The sequence below is a fragment of the Poecilia latipinna genome, unplaced genomic scaffold (genome assembly GCF_001443285.1).
Source record: "Poecilia latipinna isolate Pla-1442-1.1 unplaced genomic scaffold, P_latipinna-1.0 Scaffold277, whole genome shotgun sequence".
Classification (NCBI taxonomy): Eukaryota; Metazoa; Chordata; class Actinopteri; order Cyprinodontiformes; family Poeciliidae; genus Poecilia; species Poecilia latipinna.
Genome location: NW_015112893.1, coordinates 391,814 through 409,153, shown reverse-complemented (window position 1 = coordinate 409,153; position 17,340 = coordinate 391,814). Strand labels below are relative to the sequence as shown.

At 38.1% G+C, this 17,340-nt stretch overlaps 2 protein-coding genes across 4 annotated transcripts in view; one reads left to right on the top strand and one right to left on the bottom strand.

Moving 5' to 3' along the window:
- Positions 1–385: 385 nt before the first annotated feature.
- On the bottom strand, positions 386–12,319 carry cth (cystathionase (cystathionine gamma-lyase)). The gene is made up of 12 exons (XM_015033725.1): positions 12,053–12,319; positions 9,873–9,954; positions 8,605–8,700; positions 8,353–8,462; positions 8,003–8,137; positions 7,867–7,924; positions 6,696–6,773; positions 6,157–6,309; positions 5,025–5,146; positions 4,471–4,523; positions 4,080–4,218; positions 386–813 (listed from the first exon to the last, which is right to left on the bottom strand). The coding sequence occupies exons 1-12, from the start codon at positions 12,233–12,235 to the stop codon at positions 796–798; spliced, it is 1,227 nt and encodes a 408-aa protein (XP_014889211.1). The 5' UTR covers positions 12,236–12,319; the 3' UTR covers positions 386–795.
- A 2,693-nt stretch (positions 12,320–15,012) lies between these two features.
- Positions 15,013–17,340, top strand: part of LOC106948183 (ankyrin repeat domain-containing protein 13C) — a 32,663-nt gene continuing 30,335 nt past the window's right edge. The window contains exons 1-2 of one of the 3 annotated variants that reach the window (XM_015033722.1): positions 15,013–15,115; positions 15,215–15,680. In XM_015033722.1, the coding sequence (XP_014889208.1) occupies positions 15,317–15,680 (364 nt within the window). In that variant the 5' untranslated portion in view covers positions 15,013–15,115; positions 15,215–15,316. Of the gene's footprint in view, positions 15,681–17,340 lie in introns of all 3 variants that reach the window. The other 2 variants (XM_015033724.1, XM_015033721.1) reach the window with 2 other exon arrangements.

Below are 17,340 nucleotides of genomic sequence, written 5' to 3'. Positions count from 1 at the left end.
TAGGAAGGAAGGGAAAAATCCACTGACGTCTGTTGTTAATAAACCATTAAATACGAATTAAGTCTCGACCTGGGGGAAAAAGTTGCCGTCCACATTAGCCCAAATGCCAGCTATGAGAGGACAGAAACAACTCCTGCTCTTGCATCTTTAAAAAACTCATCCACAGCAAATATGTGCCGAGAAAGTCTGCTCCAAGATAAGTGCATTCCATGGCCTTTTGATTAGTGTTGGTGGTAAATTTGTCGACCTGACACTCTTTCTGCTTGGCAAGAAACACCAAAATCCTGTTCTTTTTTGTGCATAAGATGTTTAACATTTACAGGAACTAACATTTGATGAGTAGATAAAAGCAAAAGCTAAGCTTCAATTAAAAACGAAGTCATTTTTACAAGTTGGCATTATAAAACCCACTTTAATACAGATTTCACTTGTAAATGCACAGTTTTTGGAGTTAAGATACTGAAAACCATTTCAAGATGTCTAAATGGAATTTTTCTCTCATAAAGCTTTCAAAAAAAAAATTTAAAACAGACAAGTATATAAACAAAGCAAAACTGGCATCAGATAAATAAGCTTACAAGTGAGTGCGATAGTATAGGCATTAAGCGATAATAGTGTAAAAATTATGATAATTATTCACAGTTGACATAATCTGTGCCATTTCCAGAACATTTTGTCTCCTGAAAGGTGGAACCGAGGCACCACGTGTTGATCGTCATCTGGTTTTTAGATTTCAGGTGCTTCCGAGCATTGTAACCCCGACAACCTCAGGCTCGAGGACGCCAGGCGGATGTTTCAATTCTTCTTTGGGTGCTGTCAGAGACAACAAGAGAAAAACACAGAGATCAATAACCTGAGCATTCAGACACGGGGAGACAGATGTGAGGTTACAGCCGATGGCTCTCAGGGATCCAGGGAGCAGAAACAGGGAAGCCTAATCTACAAAATCAGTCAACTTGTCTTTATGAGCAGAGGCGGCATGCTGGGCAGTAAAGCCAGAGTAGCAAAAGACAAACCAGAGACAGGGGGTGACAACATGTCCATCCATCCATCCATCCATTTTCTGTACACCCTTGTCCCTAGTGGGGTCACGAGGGGTGCTGGTGTCTTTCTCCAGCGAACATTTCGGGCAAGAGGCAAGATACACCCTGGACAGGTGACAAAATGTCTACCGATTAAAATTCACCAAACCCCAAGAGAGTTTTCCACGGTTACCCAACAGCCAGGTTCCTGATCCGAATCCTTCGATAAGCATCACTTGACCTGGAGTCACATCCAATTAAAACTTTCACCATCAGAGGAGTTTTTTTTTTCCTTGGACCATATTTGTCTCCATTTAATTTCCATTTGCTACAGATGGCCAGCAGAAGGGATGCAGCTACGTTATCTGAATGCAGAGAGGAGGAGGCACAGGCAGTCGTGCAGGACGCAGCTAAAGGAGGTCGCAAAGGGGGTTTGGAAGAAATTTTGATTCTTTCCAAAGGATCCTCTACCAGCAGTTGCTAATAAGAGGTGAATCACTCAAACCAGCATACCAAATCTCAGTTAACACAGTTTTAACGCAACAAAATCTCAACCACACTTGGTCTAAATAAATTTAATCAAGCTGTGGGATTCTAGTGGTTTTATTGAACTGTGTATTTCAGTCCCTAATTAATTTTTTTCATTATATAAAACACACAGGGACTCACATTCATGACCATCACCCGCTGAATAAAACAATCACAATGTCGTCAAATGAGTTTGATGAAACATCCTGGCAGGGAAAGAAGGAAAGGGGTGCAAGAAAACCCATGCCTTCAAGAAGGAATGCGTGTGTGTGTGTGGGGGGGGGGGGGGGGGGGGAAATATCTGGACAAAGTCTGAAATCTGAGTGCAGCGGTGCGCAGCGTGCACTCAGGTGAGAGAGAGGCTCAAACCAAGCAGTCAACCTCAAAGAGGATTCTGCGGTACTCATGATGAGCAGTCTGTCTGGCTCACAGATACGAGAAGAAATGTTTCACAGCAAATACATATGCAGCCAGTTAATTGAATGCATGGTTCGTTAACCGAAGATGTGTCTCTGCACAACGCCGAGTATTTGTTCTCACTTTAACTCGGAGAACATAAAGACGAATTAATCCAAGAGATTTTTATGAGGAGAGCCATTCGTCTGTTTAGCTCTACGCTGCACCGCCTGCAGCAGAGTCAAGGAATGATGGATCTGCCCCGGCGGCACAGAGAAGGGGTTTATCTGCTCAACTCTGGACTGTTATTACTCCTGCACTGACTCTCTGTAAATATTCCCAAAATTTTCCCAACACTTCCTCTGGACTGATTTGTCTTCATCTTGAGCCATCGTTCTCATTACCACATCAGTATTAATACGCCGGTGGCTCCTAAGACTCACTTCTTGTACTGATAAAGATTGGAAAGCCTCCCACATGTACTATTCCTTTATCAGTAATGTAGTCCAGGTTTTCCCCACCAGCAATGCTTCTTTTATACCCGTGTGTGGGAATCGCTGAAGGCTTGATTTGCTTTTTGATGAAACGTTTAACCTGTCCAACATGTCCGCAGCTAAAAATGAGAAAGGAATCTGAAATCAAACAGCCTGTGCACAACAGCTTGCCCTTTGCCAATCCAAAAAGTCTTTGTTATCAATCTACTGAAAATTTCTCAATTTGAATCGGTCTGAAAAGTGAAGAGCTCATCAAAGCTGAGGTTTTGTATTGCCTCAGGTTAACTACAGATTTTGTAGGACAAAGAAAGAAAGAAATAAAGAAAGAAATAAAGAAAGAAATAAAGAAAAAAATAAACAAACAAACAAACAAACAAACAAACAAACAAACAAACAAACAAACAAAGAAAGAAAGAAAGAAAGAAAGAAAGAAAGAAAGAAAGAAAGAAAGAAAGAAAGAAAGAAAGAAAGAAAGAAAGAAAGAAAGAAGGATGGATGGATGGATGGATGGATGGATGGATGGATGGATGGATGGATGGATGGATGGATGGATGGATGGATGGATGGATGGATGGATGGATGCCTTTCAGAGAACGGATTGGGAAAGAATATCTGGATTGAAATTTTCGGGAATGGGATTGGAAAAAAACAAAGAAAAGCCTGGATGGATGGATGGATGGATGGATGGATGGATGGATGGATGGTACTTGTGGGGAGAAAGGCTGGTTGGGTGAGTCATTTAGAAAATGGGATTGGGGAAAAGAATCTTGGATAAAATATACGGATGGATAGAAGGACATTTGGGAAATGAATGGATAAAAAAGTCAGGAAGGCTTGATTAACCCTTCGGAAAAAGGTGATTGGAGGGGAAAAAATCTTGGATGGATTGTGGCAACCAATAATGTAATACCTGCTCATAACGTAATAACTTTGATCATATGTAATAAAGTCAATAACCTAATAACAATCTAAAATTTTGATCAATAATGCAGGCTCATCAGGTCCAGATTCTTTGAAAATTACATACTTGCAGCTGCACGTATGTTAAAACACATGCAGTTCTTGGAAATATGTATATATATTTTTTTTGTTAGTTTTTAAATAAAGTTTTATGCAATCATCACTGTATGTGTGTTATTGTTTTGTTTATTCTGAAAAAAATATGGAAAGCCTCTTTGGGGTTTAAATCTGGTGGGCCTTCTGAGCTCTCTGGTGCCCCCTGTATGTTATTCTAAACCACACGCTCTGCACAAAAAAACCCCAAAAAAAAAAAAAAAAAACATGTGGCAGCAAAAGAAACAGGATGGATATTACATGTTTCTGTAATCAGTAAACTTTAGATCATACATACTTGGGGATCCATCCCACAGCTTTTATCTGATAGGTTGCAAAAATGCCTGTGATTGAGCCAATAGACAATCACAGGTAGTTTCCCTTAAAAGTAAAACAAAAAAAAAACTGCAGTCAACTGTACTTCAGGCTTACTTTCTCCTGCTGCAGATTTCTAGCTGGAACCCAGGAGAAACAGTTTCTGCCTTAGCTGGCAAAAGTTCAGATTCTCACACCCATATTTAAAGCCTGTTTTGACTAACAAACTGAGGTTCTTCCTCAGTTTGTTTTGACTATTACTGATACTCACAGCAACGTTCAGTGCCTGGTCAAGGTCTTCGATGATGTCAGCCGCGTCTTCCAGTCCCACTGAGAGACGGATCAGTGTGTCACTGATCCCAAGAACGGCCCTCTCTTTCTCTGGCACTGAGGCATGGGTCATGATTGCTCTAAATCCAGACAAGAGACAAGAAACTTCAACATGTGCTGAACACAGAAAAAAAATCCTGATGTACTGAAGGAAAGCAGAACAGTCAATGCAAAAAAAAAAAAAAAAAAAAATCCTAACGTAGGGGTTGATTCTATTTTTGAGCTTTGCTGCCCTCTTGTGGGATTATTTCAAAATGCAGTTTATCTTGCAAAAAGAAAGGTGTAAAATTGTTTCGAAAGCTCTTTTAGGAGTACAGATAGATGATACTTACGGATGTTCTGCTAAGCTTTCATAACCACCCAGGCTCTCTGCGACTGCAAACATCTGAAACCAAACAACAGACATGAAGGAAACAGCAGCAAATATTAAACCGCATAAGGATTTCTGTTTTAGGTTTTACTGATCTCACTGTCGTGTCTCACTTCCACGTTTTAAAGGTTAATTGATTTAGAATAAAGGGCTGGACTTCGATACAACACTTTACTGCAGCTTTTGTTTTTAATAAAACGCTTGATAAATACAGTAGTAGTAGGAACGATTAATGACAAAATACACAAATATTTAACCAGAAACAAGAATTACACTGAGTAATTTCTGCTTAGGTTTGTTGATGTGTGCCGTATGGACACAACTTGCCTTTCTTTCTACCCATCTTTGTGTAAGCAAAATAATAATCAGGTTACGCTACAACAATAACATAGTAATAATGTGATGCTGCCTAAGGTTGTTTTTGTCTAAACTGGGTCCATTACCAGAAATTTCTGAATACCAACCACAACAACAACAACAACAAAAAAGACTTAAAACATATTATCTATAAATTACTTTAAGGTTGCTGAGGAAGGTGGTGGCGTGTTCGAGTTTCCCTTTGATATAGAAGGTGATCATCCCTGGACATCCGGTGCATTGTTTCTTCATCAAGTCATACTGTGGGTGGGAGGGCAGGCCTGTGTGGAGAGGAAAAAACATGAAAAACCAGTTGCAAACACCACCTAGTTTCCCTACACAAAGCAACAGGGCTCGTTTTTTAGGCTTTTGTTCAAGATTGTGGCTTGAATAAAAGCTCTAAATTAGTGCAAGGAAGTATGTGAACTCTTGATACTTCTGCTTGAGCAGCTCAAAACAGCAGCTGAGAGAAATGTGTTTTTTTAGACAAGGTTCAGCAAAAAAATGGATACATGCCTGTGTGTCAAAACCTATTCATGCTACTTCTTTTTTTTTTTAAAGTCTCTTTAAAATGTCTGCATTTTTTAAGACTTTGTAGTTGGTGTTCAGGTATTAATCTTCCAATAGAGATACTTTCAAATTTCCTGTCAGGTTTAAGCATTTTTAACTCAAAAACACGACGGGCCGCTGGATGAATGATTGCCCTAGCACCCAACCACCAGGCTTAGCAAGTTTTCTGGGAGAAACCTTGAACAATACTGTGAGAACAACTGAAAACAGGAAAAGCACAAATGTATGATTCATTTAGCCATAAAGGGAAGGGATCCTTGAAAAGGGAAAGGTTGGGGTCGTAAATTTTTATCAAGTCTATAGTGGAATAAAACTGAAAAAGAAGGGAAAGGTCACAGACACACAGTACGCTGGCATGAACATCAGAGGAAACTGGAGCTGAGAATGCTGATTATTTCATTTCATATGGTTAAAGGTTAACACAGTTTATACGAGAACAACAAAGAGTCCGCTTTTTATTATTAAGAGCCAGGCTTATGCAGCTGAATCGCACCTTCCTGTACAAAAGCATTAAAGAAAACACATAAATGTTCCATCGCAGCAGATAAATAAAAAAATAATAAAAAAATTCAAATGAATTAACCTCACTTTGACACACTTCTCAAGAGCTGTCTGTTCTTTACATTGTGGTTCTATTCCAGTGAAGAGTAAATTGCTGTGAGCAACTCTAGAAAGTTGGGACGCATGTCTCAACAAATATTAGGTGTGACAAAGAATTCACCTGGGAAAATCACCCGCTCCACCCTGGGATCTGCCTCCAGAAACTTGGCAGCAGCCATGGCGTTTTTAAAGTGCTGCTCCATGCGCAGGTGTAGCGTCTTCAGGCCTCGGTTGCACAGGTAGCAGTCAAAGGGAGACGGCACGCCACCGATGGCTGGTCGCAGGCAGAACATTAATCACAGAGGTTAGAAACAAATCTTCCAAAAAATTTTGATCAGGCAAACAGAACAAAGCCCCAACAATGTGAAAGGTTTAGTTTGGTGAAGGACTTTGGCCTCAGACATTTGTGTTGGTTGTTTGCTGAATGAAAGCAGAACAGGTTCAAGTAGCCACTTCACCAGATGCTAAGTAGGCAGAGAATGACTTCGAAGAAAAAAGAAAATGAGCAGCTGACTTGCAAACTTAATACTTGATCATTTTGATCATTGTAATGGGGTAAAAAGACACATACTACATGCAGACCAAGAATGATTTTGGCACATTTTTTCTTAAAGTATCATTTTGGTTAAATCTATAACAGAACAGTAATTATCTCCTCACCGTTTTGCAGAAACCTCAGTCGTTCATTCAGATCATCGTTGTTTAAAGATACCAGACCCATCACGACGTCACTGTGACCTGCCACATAAACAGAAGCAACAGTTCGTGTTAGAACAGAAAGTAAGACATCACTATGTGCTCCTGCAGCATTGATGTAGCCACGTTGAGTTTACGTACTCATATAATGGGGTTTATTTCAGGGACTTTGAGTTTTCCCAAAATATCTTAATATCTTCAATCAAAATATGTGCATGTTTTTGTATTCTCCCTCCAGTTATTATGAGTCTGACTACATAGAAGGACTCTCACTCATTTTCTTGGTTCACATGCGACCCAAATAAAAAGTATTGATATTTTAAAATGAAATGTCTGTTATTTTTTTCCATTATAAAATAAATAGGATGTTTTATATGCAAAGTGTAATCTCCCTCCCTATACAGTATATTCTAAATAAACAGTCAAATCACTAGCTCCTTTTCTGTGTGTGTGTGTGTGTGTGTGTGTGTGTGTGTGTGTGTGCTCTTCTTCTGCCTTGTTTGTTTTTGTCAGTTTGCCTAGATAAATTGTAGGAATAGCCCTGACTTTCTGGGAATATTTACCTACAGCAGTGTGCCATCTTTCTCACCACGAGACATAGATATAGTCTTTCTTCATCCACTGAATGTATACTCTCATGAAGAAAACTGAGACTTGGAGGTGTTTGTTCTTTTTCTGCATTAAGTTGTTTTCTGCCTGATTGCACTAATTAAAATCAATTCCATCTATTCGGTCTGATTTTTGCTCTTTTTGGTCTGTTTTGATAAGCTGTTGACATTTATGGAGAAACTATTCTTATAAAAGCTCAAGCTGATTCTTGTTTCTAAATGTTTACTTTTTCTTTTTTTTTTTTTTTTTTTTACTTTGACAATTTTGACATTTTCAGGGTTTGATTGTCAGCTGGTCAAAACATTTAACACATTTAAAATGTTTTCTAACGGAGTACCAATAAAAAGCCTGGACAGTATTTGTAACGCTCTCTTTGACAACATTGAAATCATAATATTGCATTTTTTCCAGAATGTTGGTCATTTACCTCATCGAATGTCTAACCCCACATCAGAAAAAAAAAATGTTTACAACAATGTGCAATAAAATAGATTCAACATTACATGAGGTCTCTTTTATAACCTACCATTCATGTATTTGGTGGCGGAGTACATACAGATATCAGCTCCTAAAGCCAAGGGGCGCTAAGGGTGAACAAAACAAACACACAGGTTAATCATTGAATGAGTCACAGGAATTTGATTACAAGGAATCATTACTACCTGGAAATAAGAAGACATGAAGGTGTTGTCAACAACCACTACAATGTCTTTGCTGTGCTCGTGCACCAAGTCAGAGCAGGCCTTGATGTCCACCACCTTCATCATGGGGTTGGTTGGAGTCTCGATCCACACCAGCTACACCGGCAGAGACAAGACCAGGCATTAGTGAAGCACTTAGTCAGGTGGAATAAATAGGAAGTTAAAGTAAATGGCAATTACACAAAGTGCTGACTCACAATGACTGCTCTGAGTTAGCAGTAAAAAAAAGATGGCATTTACACCCAAAAACAGGACAAACAATTGTGACAAAAACAACAAGAACAGTAAGTTCTTCCCTTTCCTTGACCTACTTTGGTGTTGGGCTTCAGAGCAGCTTTCAGCAACTCTGGCTTTGTACAGTCAGCAAAAGTTGTTTCCAGCCCAAATCCAGCTGCGACTCTTTGGAAGTATCGGTTGGTACCTTTACAATAAACAAGGGAACCACCGAACCGTTCAGATTGTTAAAAAAAAAAAAAATGTAATAAAAAAAGAAGGAAAGCTAATTGTTTGTATTATGGCAGATGATTATAAGAGAAGATGAATATCCCAAAGCTGAATCTCACCTCCGTACACATCGTCCATGCAGACAATCCCGTCTCCTTTCTTCAGCATGTGAGTAATGGTCGCCGTGGCTGCCAGTCCTGAGGCAAAAGCAAGGCCTGTAGAGGAGGAGCAAAGATGGTTACTGAAAACCAAAAAACAACATTTCATTAAAATAGGAAACTCTCAGGGTTTTAAGTAGTCAGTGATCATTATAGTAAACTAAAGTGTTTAAAGTTAAGTGTGAAAATTGCTAGCATTTGCAGTCAATTGATTTTTGCAGTTTCAAATCCTTTTCATGAGATGTGAGAGAAATGACCAGAGTTTTTCTCAGCTGCTGGGAGCAAAGAACAGTATAGTGCTACCCTTCCCCCACCTGTTACTGGACACTGCCAGTCAGGCGGCTAAAAGAAGGCTACTACAGTTTCCCGCATAAAAGAAAGACAAATTCTGTTGTTTGGAAATATTTCTACAGAGTATTAAGCAATTAAACCACACCGGTTTGGTCTATTTTGTGCAAATACTGTGACACCAAGGCAAATTTACTGAAGGTTACTATACTCAAAGAATTGACCTTAATGCCATAATTATGCTTTTAAAAGTCACAAAAATCTTACCATCATCATGTTCCTGTGGTTTAAGGTTCAATCAATGAGACCAGAAAAAGTATCAAAGTGAGCAACAGCATTGCAGTAAAGCAAATTTTATGGCTGCTTATACCAATAACTATATATTAAGTGATTTTAAAGCGACCAACAAAAACACAAAAAGCTCACAGAGTTAAACCTTTCCCCTTCGCAATGGTCCGGGTCTGACCAATCAATGGAGAATAAACATCAACTTCAAAAAAAAAAACTTTTATTTCTATGTTTAGAAGTTCACATCTGTTTCCAAGCCTGGCCAAATTCTATTGCCATTTAAAAGTAGTCTAATACAGAATAACGTGCTTTTGCTCATTTAAAATGGTAGAAAATAACTGGTTGATATTCAATTTAATTAGGTTTTACCTCCGTCTTTAGCTATGAAGTTGGCAAAGTTGCCAAACATGCAAGTCTACATAATCAAAAGCAATTTCTTCACTTTATCCTCCTTATCTTCAACTGTGCATGAATAAAGATAAGAATGAAGTGGATACTTTTCTTAGGCCTACAAGAAAGACTAATTCAACTGTTTGGAAATAGCTTATGATGTGAAAATCCCCAACAGCTATGGTGTTTTAAGACACCAGATAAAACTATGAACTTCCCATGGTAAGAATGTTCTGAATCTGCTCTGTGATTGCGCTGCTTACAGTGTTTTGCTCCGTCCAGCGCTGCCACGGCCTTTTCCAGACAGTTCCTGGTAGGGTTTCCACTCCGACTGTACTCAAAGCCCTGGGAGGAAAAGAAGATGTTCACTTGGAATATTAGTGAACCTGGTTACCACTTCCAGCCCACAGGCTTTCGTTACATTCAGTGTTTCTGCAGAAGCTGGGAAAATATATATAGTTAATGGAAGGAACGACAACAGAGGTTATGCAGCTAAATCTGAATATTTCAAACATATTTAGGACAATGGAAAATCAATCAGTGGATGATGCTTCTGTTTACGAAGTTTTATTTGTGCCGTCTACTATCCTTGAGCTTTTCATTTAATTTATTAAATGAATGGTGCGACTTTCATGCAACAAAAAATTAAAACTTAAATATTACATTTTAGGTTCGTTCACGTTTCCTGGACAAAAATGTAACGAGGCGACCTTTTCTAGTGTTTTATATTTTCTGCAGCTGTTATTTTGATGTCATGTAAGTAACATAAGGTTTGTGTAGTTCACTGTGAGTGAGAAATACACCTCATCGACTTTATCTACAGCATACTATATGAACTGCTCCCCTATATCTATAAGGCTTTGTTTGGTTTGCACAAAATCATCTACCATTTCAAAGAACGTAGATTAGGTTCTTTGAAAACTAATCTACGTTAGGTACATTAGGTTTCAAAATTAGGCAGGAAAACCTACGGCTAATTTTGATTAACAGAAAGAAAAGATTGTAGATTGGTGAGGTAATCTTTTGTAAAAGAGCTAATAAAAAAAAATTAAAAAAAATAGAAAAAGGTGAACTTTTAGTTGGACTTGCAGACTAAATTAGAAGGTGTTTTTATCTGAACATAACTAAGAGTTAACTATAATTTATTAATCTCTGCTTACAACATGTTATCTTACGTTCAGTTTTCTCCAATCCGCCTTACTTGCAACATGAAAAACAAGTTTACAAATAACCAGCCATAAATGATTGACAGTAAATAGTTAGCTAGTAAATGTATGCATCTTTGGTGGAAAGGGGAAGTTTAGTAATCAGAACACTGAAGTACTTTTTCCATTTTAGCCTTGATTAACAGATTTTACATTTTGGGGCATTTTGTTTTAACAATACATAACATGTAGTAAGAAGGGGTTGGAACAAGTTAAATCATTAACAAGTTGTTGCACAGGTAGTGTATAAAGTCTGTCTGTTCAGCTAACTCTTAATCTGTAGGAACATTTCAGTAATGTAGAATATTAGCAAAAATCTATAAAGAGGGTTCTGCCGATCAGTTGTTGGAAACTTAAGTGGAAGGAAACCAGCTGTAGAAAAAGTTGCACATTCCACAGTTTGGTGGAGGTCTATGCTTCTTTCTTTAAGTGCTTCTTTAAGTGCTTTAAGGCACTGAATTTTAAATAGGGTCGAAGCCATTTCAGAAGCTTAATCTTAGCCTGCATCATTTATTCCAACAGCAATTTTGATGTGTATTTGGAATCATCATCGAGTTGTAACACCCAGTTGTATCCCAGCTTTATCGATTTGATTTGAGGTGGGGTTGAAGAATTTGTACCCAGTCTTCCTCTATTATTCCACCACTTTGTTTGATGCAGAATTGTCACTTGTACCAAAACAGACCATCAGAATAATGCTGCCATTACCATGCTTTTTGCATAATGTATTTGGCTTCTTTGTGGAAGTAGCCAAATATCCTTATAAACAGGAGTTGGTTTTGAAGCAGGGGGCTCTTTCTGGGTCGCTATCTTAGCTTCTTGTTGATTGTAAACTCGTCCCGGATCTGAATTTTGGCTTTGCAATAGATGTAAGCCACATCACAAATTTTACTAAAAATGAGCGCTTAAAACATCACATTGTGTAAGAAATCTGAATATAATAGTTTCGCTTTCTAAATTTAACCACTGAAATATATAAAATGCTGAATTCCATTCATTTTTTTTTAGATATGCCTACATTTCTCGACCTCTTTAAAAGTACATTATAGGACAAGAAATCAATGACTAATAAAATGAGAGTCCACGTAAAACTCATATTGTACTATTACTGAAGTCTTACACAAACATGTTTATTTTTAGCTTATTTTATTATAGGTATATCCTATGGGTATATATTACCGCCACTCCCTCTTTTCCTCCCCCCGCCTTAAACAACTGAGTCTTATCCGGCTACTTACAGCGTGGTTCCCCGGTGAGTGCTGTTTGAAGGTGGTAGAGAGGGAAATCGGCGGTACTACAGCCATCGATGACCACTGCTCCGGCTCCTGGCCGATGTGTATGGCATCTGTGGCGAAAGATTTAAAAGCCGTGCGGAAGCCAGCGAACAAATCGCCAGCCTCATGTTTATTTGACTGGGCCATAACCGTGAGCTTCTCTGATTCACCCGGACACACTGAACTCAAGATGAGTGCGCATTACCGTTTAACGGCAAAAGGGAAATACTATTTTATGGGGCTGTTCCACAAGCTCGTCCTTTGCAGCCAATCAGCGCTCATCAGCATGTAGAGCGAGGCGCTGATTGGCTGTAGCGCCGGGGGTGTCCGGCGTTTGTTACGACAGCACGTTGTTTGCTTTCCTGTCTGCCCTGCCGCTGTGATGCAATGAATCTTGTTTTTGAATCAGGTTAAAAGTTTAGTTGTCTCTTGTGAATAACGAGTTCATTTGAATTCAGTTCTGTGATTTTACAACTATGTCATCTCCAGAAAATATTTCAGACCGTAAAAAGGCAAGTTCTTGAAGGAATAAAGGCAGCCCACACCAACAAATCAAAGAAGTTTGTAAACCTTTACGCATGTTTCTCCATAAATTACCATTTTGTGTTTATTTGTAAGCCACTACCATAGCAGCTGTTGACGTTGCTGAAAAGATACGTAGAATTTGGTGGATTGTTCCTTTTCAAGCTTGGGAAAGAGACAGTAACTCGAAGTGCACTTCCCTGTTTGAACCACATGGGGTAGACGTGCACCGTATTGACTTTCACTGATAACAGAAATCTAGCAGGACTAAGTGTAGTAGTGTCCTGCGGAAGTGTTCATACTACGTAAATGTTTCCACTTTTTTACGTTACGAGCCCTGGCACCAATTTATTTTATTGCTTTTTAATAAAATAGACCAACAAAACATACTGAGCCATAACAAAGTGCATTGCATTTCCATTTGGTTGTTTAAAAATGGTCAGATTATCAGCATGCATCGTCTACATCTAAGCAGATCGCAGAATGGGTTAAGAACTGTCAAATGCTTTATTAGAAACTGGAGGAAAAATGGGGAACCACTGCTTTCAAAGAACAAATGTAGTCAGATTACAACATTTGGGGAGATGAAATTGGAGAAAGAAAAACACTGTAACGAAATGCAGTATGAACTACATTCATTATTAATAAGGTGGCTAAATTTTGAAAATGCAGCTTCTTGCTGTGAAAAGAAATGTGTCTGGAAAGAATATGTGATCTGATCAAACTGCTGGATCACATCCATAACTGTACCTTAATTTTTTAATGCACAGTTGCATTGTGGGATGTTAATTGGTTGGCAGCAAATGTTTGAATTCACAGCTATGTTTAATAGAGAAAGTAAGCGCATATGCGCACACACATTGTGAAGGGAACTCGAGGGATTGGGACTGAACAGCTGTGAAGTCATAAGAAAACAAATCAGAAAGGCTAACTGAAGAAAAAGGCTTCAGTTTGCAGGGGAGCATAAAGATTGGGCTTTGGGGCAATGGAAGACGACCATATGGTCTGATGAGTCCAGATTTACCCTCTTCCAAAGTAATGGTGCATCAGGGTAAGAAAGAAGGCGGATGAAGTGTTGCACACGTCATACCTAGTGTCCACTGCAGAAGCCTATGTGGGCAGTACTGTGATCTGAGATTGCTAGTTAGTCAGGTTCAGCAACATCATGATCCCAAAGAATGAGGTCAGCTGACTATCTGTACATTGAGCGACCAGTTTATCCCATCAATGGATTTAAATTCCTTGTTGGTGTGGACATATTCCTGTATGATAATGCTGGGATTCATTGCGCTCAAATTGAAAGAGAGATTGAGGGAGACACCATTTTCATTCACACAATAAAATATTAGAATGACCTATTTTGGTGATGGCTTTTTTGTTTTGGCCAAGCAGTGGACAAAACATTTTGTTCTATGTGAAATAACTCACTAGTCTCTGTTATTTGTCTAAAAATATAATACATAAATTAAAATTAATATACACAGTCATAAGGCAACATAAACTAGCCTCAATACAGTTTTTCCTGGTGTAAGTTTCAACTCTTGTGTGTTTGATACCACAACCTGTTTCTTAATCACCATCTCCTAATGTAAACAGATGACCTAAAGAATTTTCAAAAACCTATGTCCATTTGAAGTCAAGAATAGCTTGACTTTGAAGTCAAATTCAAAGTCGTTTGGGATTTACCTAGTCGAGCCTAAAGTCACCAAATTTGTGACTTGAGTCTGACTGGAGTCCATATCATGTATTTCTAGTCAAAATCATTTTTTTTGTGTGTCTCAATTATTATCAATATTTTTTGTTTGTTTGTTTTGATTGGATTTCACTGGTCATACAAGTTCAGTTCTGATTAAAAGCAAATAGGCTGAATTAATATTTTTTTTCTCTCCAAAATACAGTAGCCCACATTAGAAATATTGTACTATTTTATTTGTTTTTTTTTTATTTTTGCATTTTTATTTGCAAAGAGCCATAAACAGTGAGGCAGTGAGGAATTAATCAGCTACAATAAAGGGAAAAAATGTAAATGAATTCGTGCAGTTTAAGATGGTGGGTATTAATGGGAAAAAAATAGAAAAGAAATTGCACTTAATATATATATATATATATATATATATATATATATATATATATATATATATATATATAAACCCTCCTCATTATCTGTGAAGGGAATATGTTACCATATCTCCTTCATAGCAAAGATGTTCCTGATATTAGAGATTTTGTTTTTTGTCATTATCAAGACAATATAGATAATACAAAAATAAAACAAAGCGATGATTTGTGTCAGTAGTAAAACACACAGTATAAAATACAATATTTATTTTAAATCCGTGTTACATTAACAGTAACCTGAGATAATAACCGTTAGTAACCTTTTCTGAAGTCTCGCGATAGTTGAAAGCGGACTCTTTCGTACTAGTGAGACGCTTCTGTGTTGAGCAGCAACGACAGTTTAGGACGGCGGGAGGGGAGGGAGCAGTTTGTTTTGACAATAAACCGGTAAACAAAAGCTTCCGCTACTTCTTTCTTCAGAAAAGTGGCGTTTTTGCGTCTTTGGTGGACAGGTATTCGTTGAATTAAATGTTGTACGATTTCCAGCGTTTGCGTAAGGAGCTCCAGCCGGCGAATCGCATCAATTCGCCCGGAGGGTCATCGTCAGCGGCGACACCCTCTGCTCCGTCAGCCTGAACCGTTTAGAAAATGACCGGAGAGAAGCTCCGCTCCCTGCGTAAGGACCAGAGGCCGAGCAAGGACGAGGATCTGCTGGAACCGGACGAGGAAGCTGCCACCGGGACCTTCGCTGTCCCCAAGGCGAATAACAAGAGCAGGGCGAGTAAAATATTCAGCAACCACAAGTTAATCAAGTCACCGTCCACACAGTCGCAGAATAATGGTAACACCAATAACACTCTGGCAACATCGGATGTTATTGATGACAACAACAAAAACCCGATCATCAAACCGGGGCTGGACTTTCCGGTGCACGAATGTGTCTTTAAAGGAGATGTCCGACGGCTGTCTTCGCTCATCCGGACACAGAATATTGCCCAGAAGGACGTCCATGGTGAGCATACTTACTGCTTAAATTGTTAGATTCATAAAAACACCTGACGCAAACATTTTCTGGGTTTATTTTTGCTCATGTACCATCAGTTTTCATCAGCAGTAAAAGTAGGCGAGGCTTCTATTACGCAAGGCCTGAGTAACTCCTGACAGATCACTACTTTTAATCCACTTCTCTGGCATAACCTGAAAACGCACCAATTAGTCAGACAGCTATTGGAATCAGGTGATTTTGTTATTACAATGTTAAACAAACTCTGAAAAATCTGCTGGATTCCCCAATATATGCAACACAACTAACAATTGCAACCATTTTCTCTGTAGAAACCAGCCACCTACAGTATGTGCGCTGATGCACTCTAATTTAAAGAGCATACATTATCATTATTACAACATTCTTTTTTTTAAGCAATTTCTATTCCTGAAATCAAAAAATTATGCAGCAAAGCAAAAAAGAAAAACGGTGAGAACACAGTTGAAAGTTGCTAAAGAGTGAAAGAAACCACATCTGGACTGGAATTGAAGAAACAAAAATTCAGGCAACATTCCTGTATAAACTATACTTTCTGCTCTCTTTCTGAATTCATTGGAAGCAGCAGGAATTCTCAACATCAGTACATGTTTTGTTCAACTGAGGGTTTAACTGTGTTGGATTAACATAACTGTTAAAACGTCAACATGGTTGATCACTCCAGTTAAGCACAGTTTTCCTTGAAAAGTTACTTCATGCTAATGCTACTCATGTGGTGGTTGGAAGAAAAGTTAAAATCAGGCAGCAGCTGCAGTCCAACATCCACACACAGAGAAAAGATAAGTTGGAGCTGTAGGTCATTATCATAGTCAACCATGCAGGGAGGGATTCATTTATACTAGCATGATCCACAGACATCAGCAGATATTTTGTTCTGGTTGAGAACCCATTAGAAAATAAAAGCACCAGTCAAACGGAGCATTTTCTCAACTGAGAAACTTTATGCTCACAAACATGCTCACGAATGATCTATTTTATCATTGACTCCTTAGCCCATCTGTTGTAGCCTTTACAGTAATCTTGATATTTTTCATTAAAATGTCTTTTTTTCTTCTTTTTTTTTTGAAAACTATGACTGCTTTGTTAGATGTTTCAATAGTGGTTTGTTTTCACAGCTGTGTTAATTTGTAGTCTTTTTAACCGTGTTGCAATTTGACTTAATTTAGTCTTTGCAAAGACTTTTATCTGATTATTATAAATAGAAATAGTTTCTACCTCATCATCCATGTGTAATAAAATATCCATGTTTTTGGTAGGAGTGACTTCAAAGGTTCTGAAAAATGTGTTTTAAAATTATGTTTGCTTTGAAAACAATGGTAAGCCTTGTTATAATTTATTTCTTATAATTTCAAGAATTTTTTTCTACCTCTAAAACGTGGTACTACCTCTTTACTAAAATTTAGAAATTAGGGAAATATGCTTAAAATAGTTTTTTATAATCTTGTAATTCCTTTATTTATGTTGGGTTCAAAGCTAGCACCTCTGTCAAAGATCCTTTAGTACATTCTTTCTTTGTTATGTGCAGTGTTTTTTTGAAAAAAAAAAAAAAAAAAAAAAAAAAAAGACAAATCAGGAGAATTGTTACAAGAAAATGTAGCCAAAGAAAAATTTCTGAGAAACGCTGAAACAT

Coding starts and splice junctions, on each gene's coding strand:
- cth (XM_015033725.1), bottom strand. CDS start 12,235: ATGGCCCAGTCAAATAAACATGAGGCTGGCGATTTGTTCGCTGGCTTC. Junction 8,138..8,352: donor CTCTGAAGCCCAACACCAAA/GTAGGTCAAGGA, acceptor CTGCCGGTGTAG/CTGGTGTGGATCGAGACTCC. Junction 4,219..4,470: donor GAAAGCTTAGCAGAACATCC/GTAAGTATCATC, acceptor GTCTGGATTTAG/AGCAATCATGACCCATGCCT.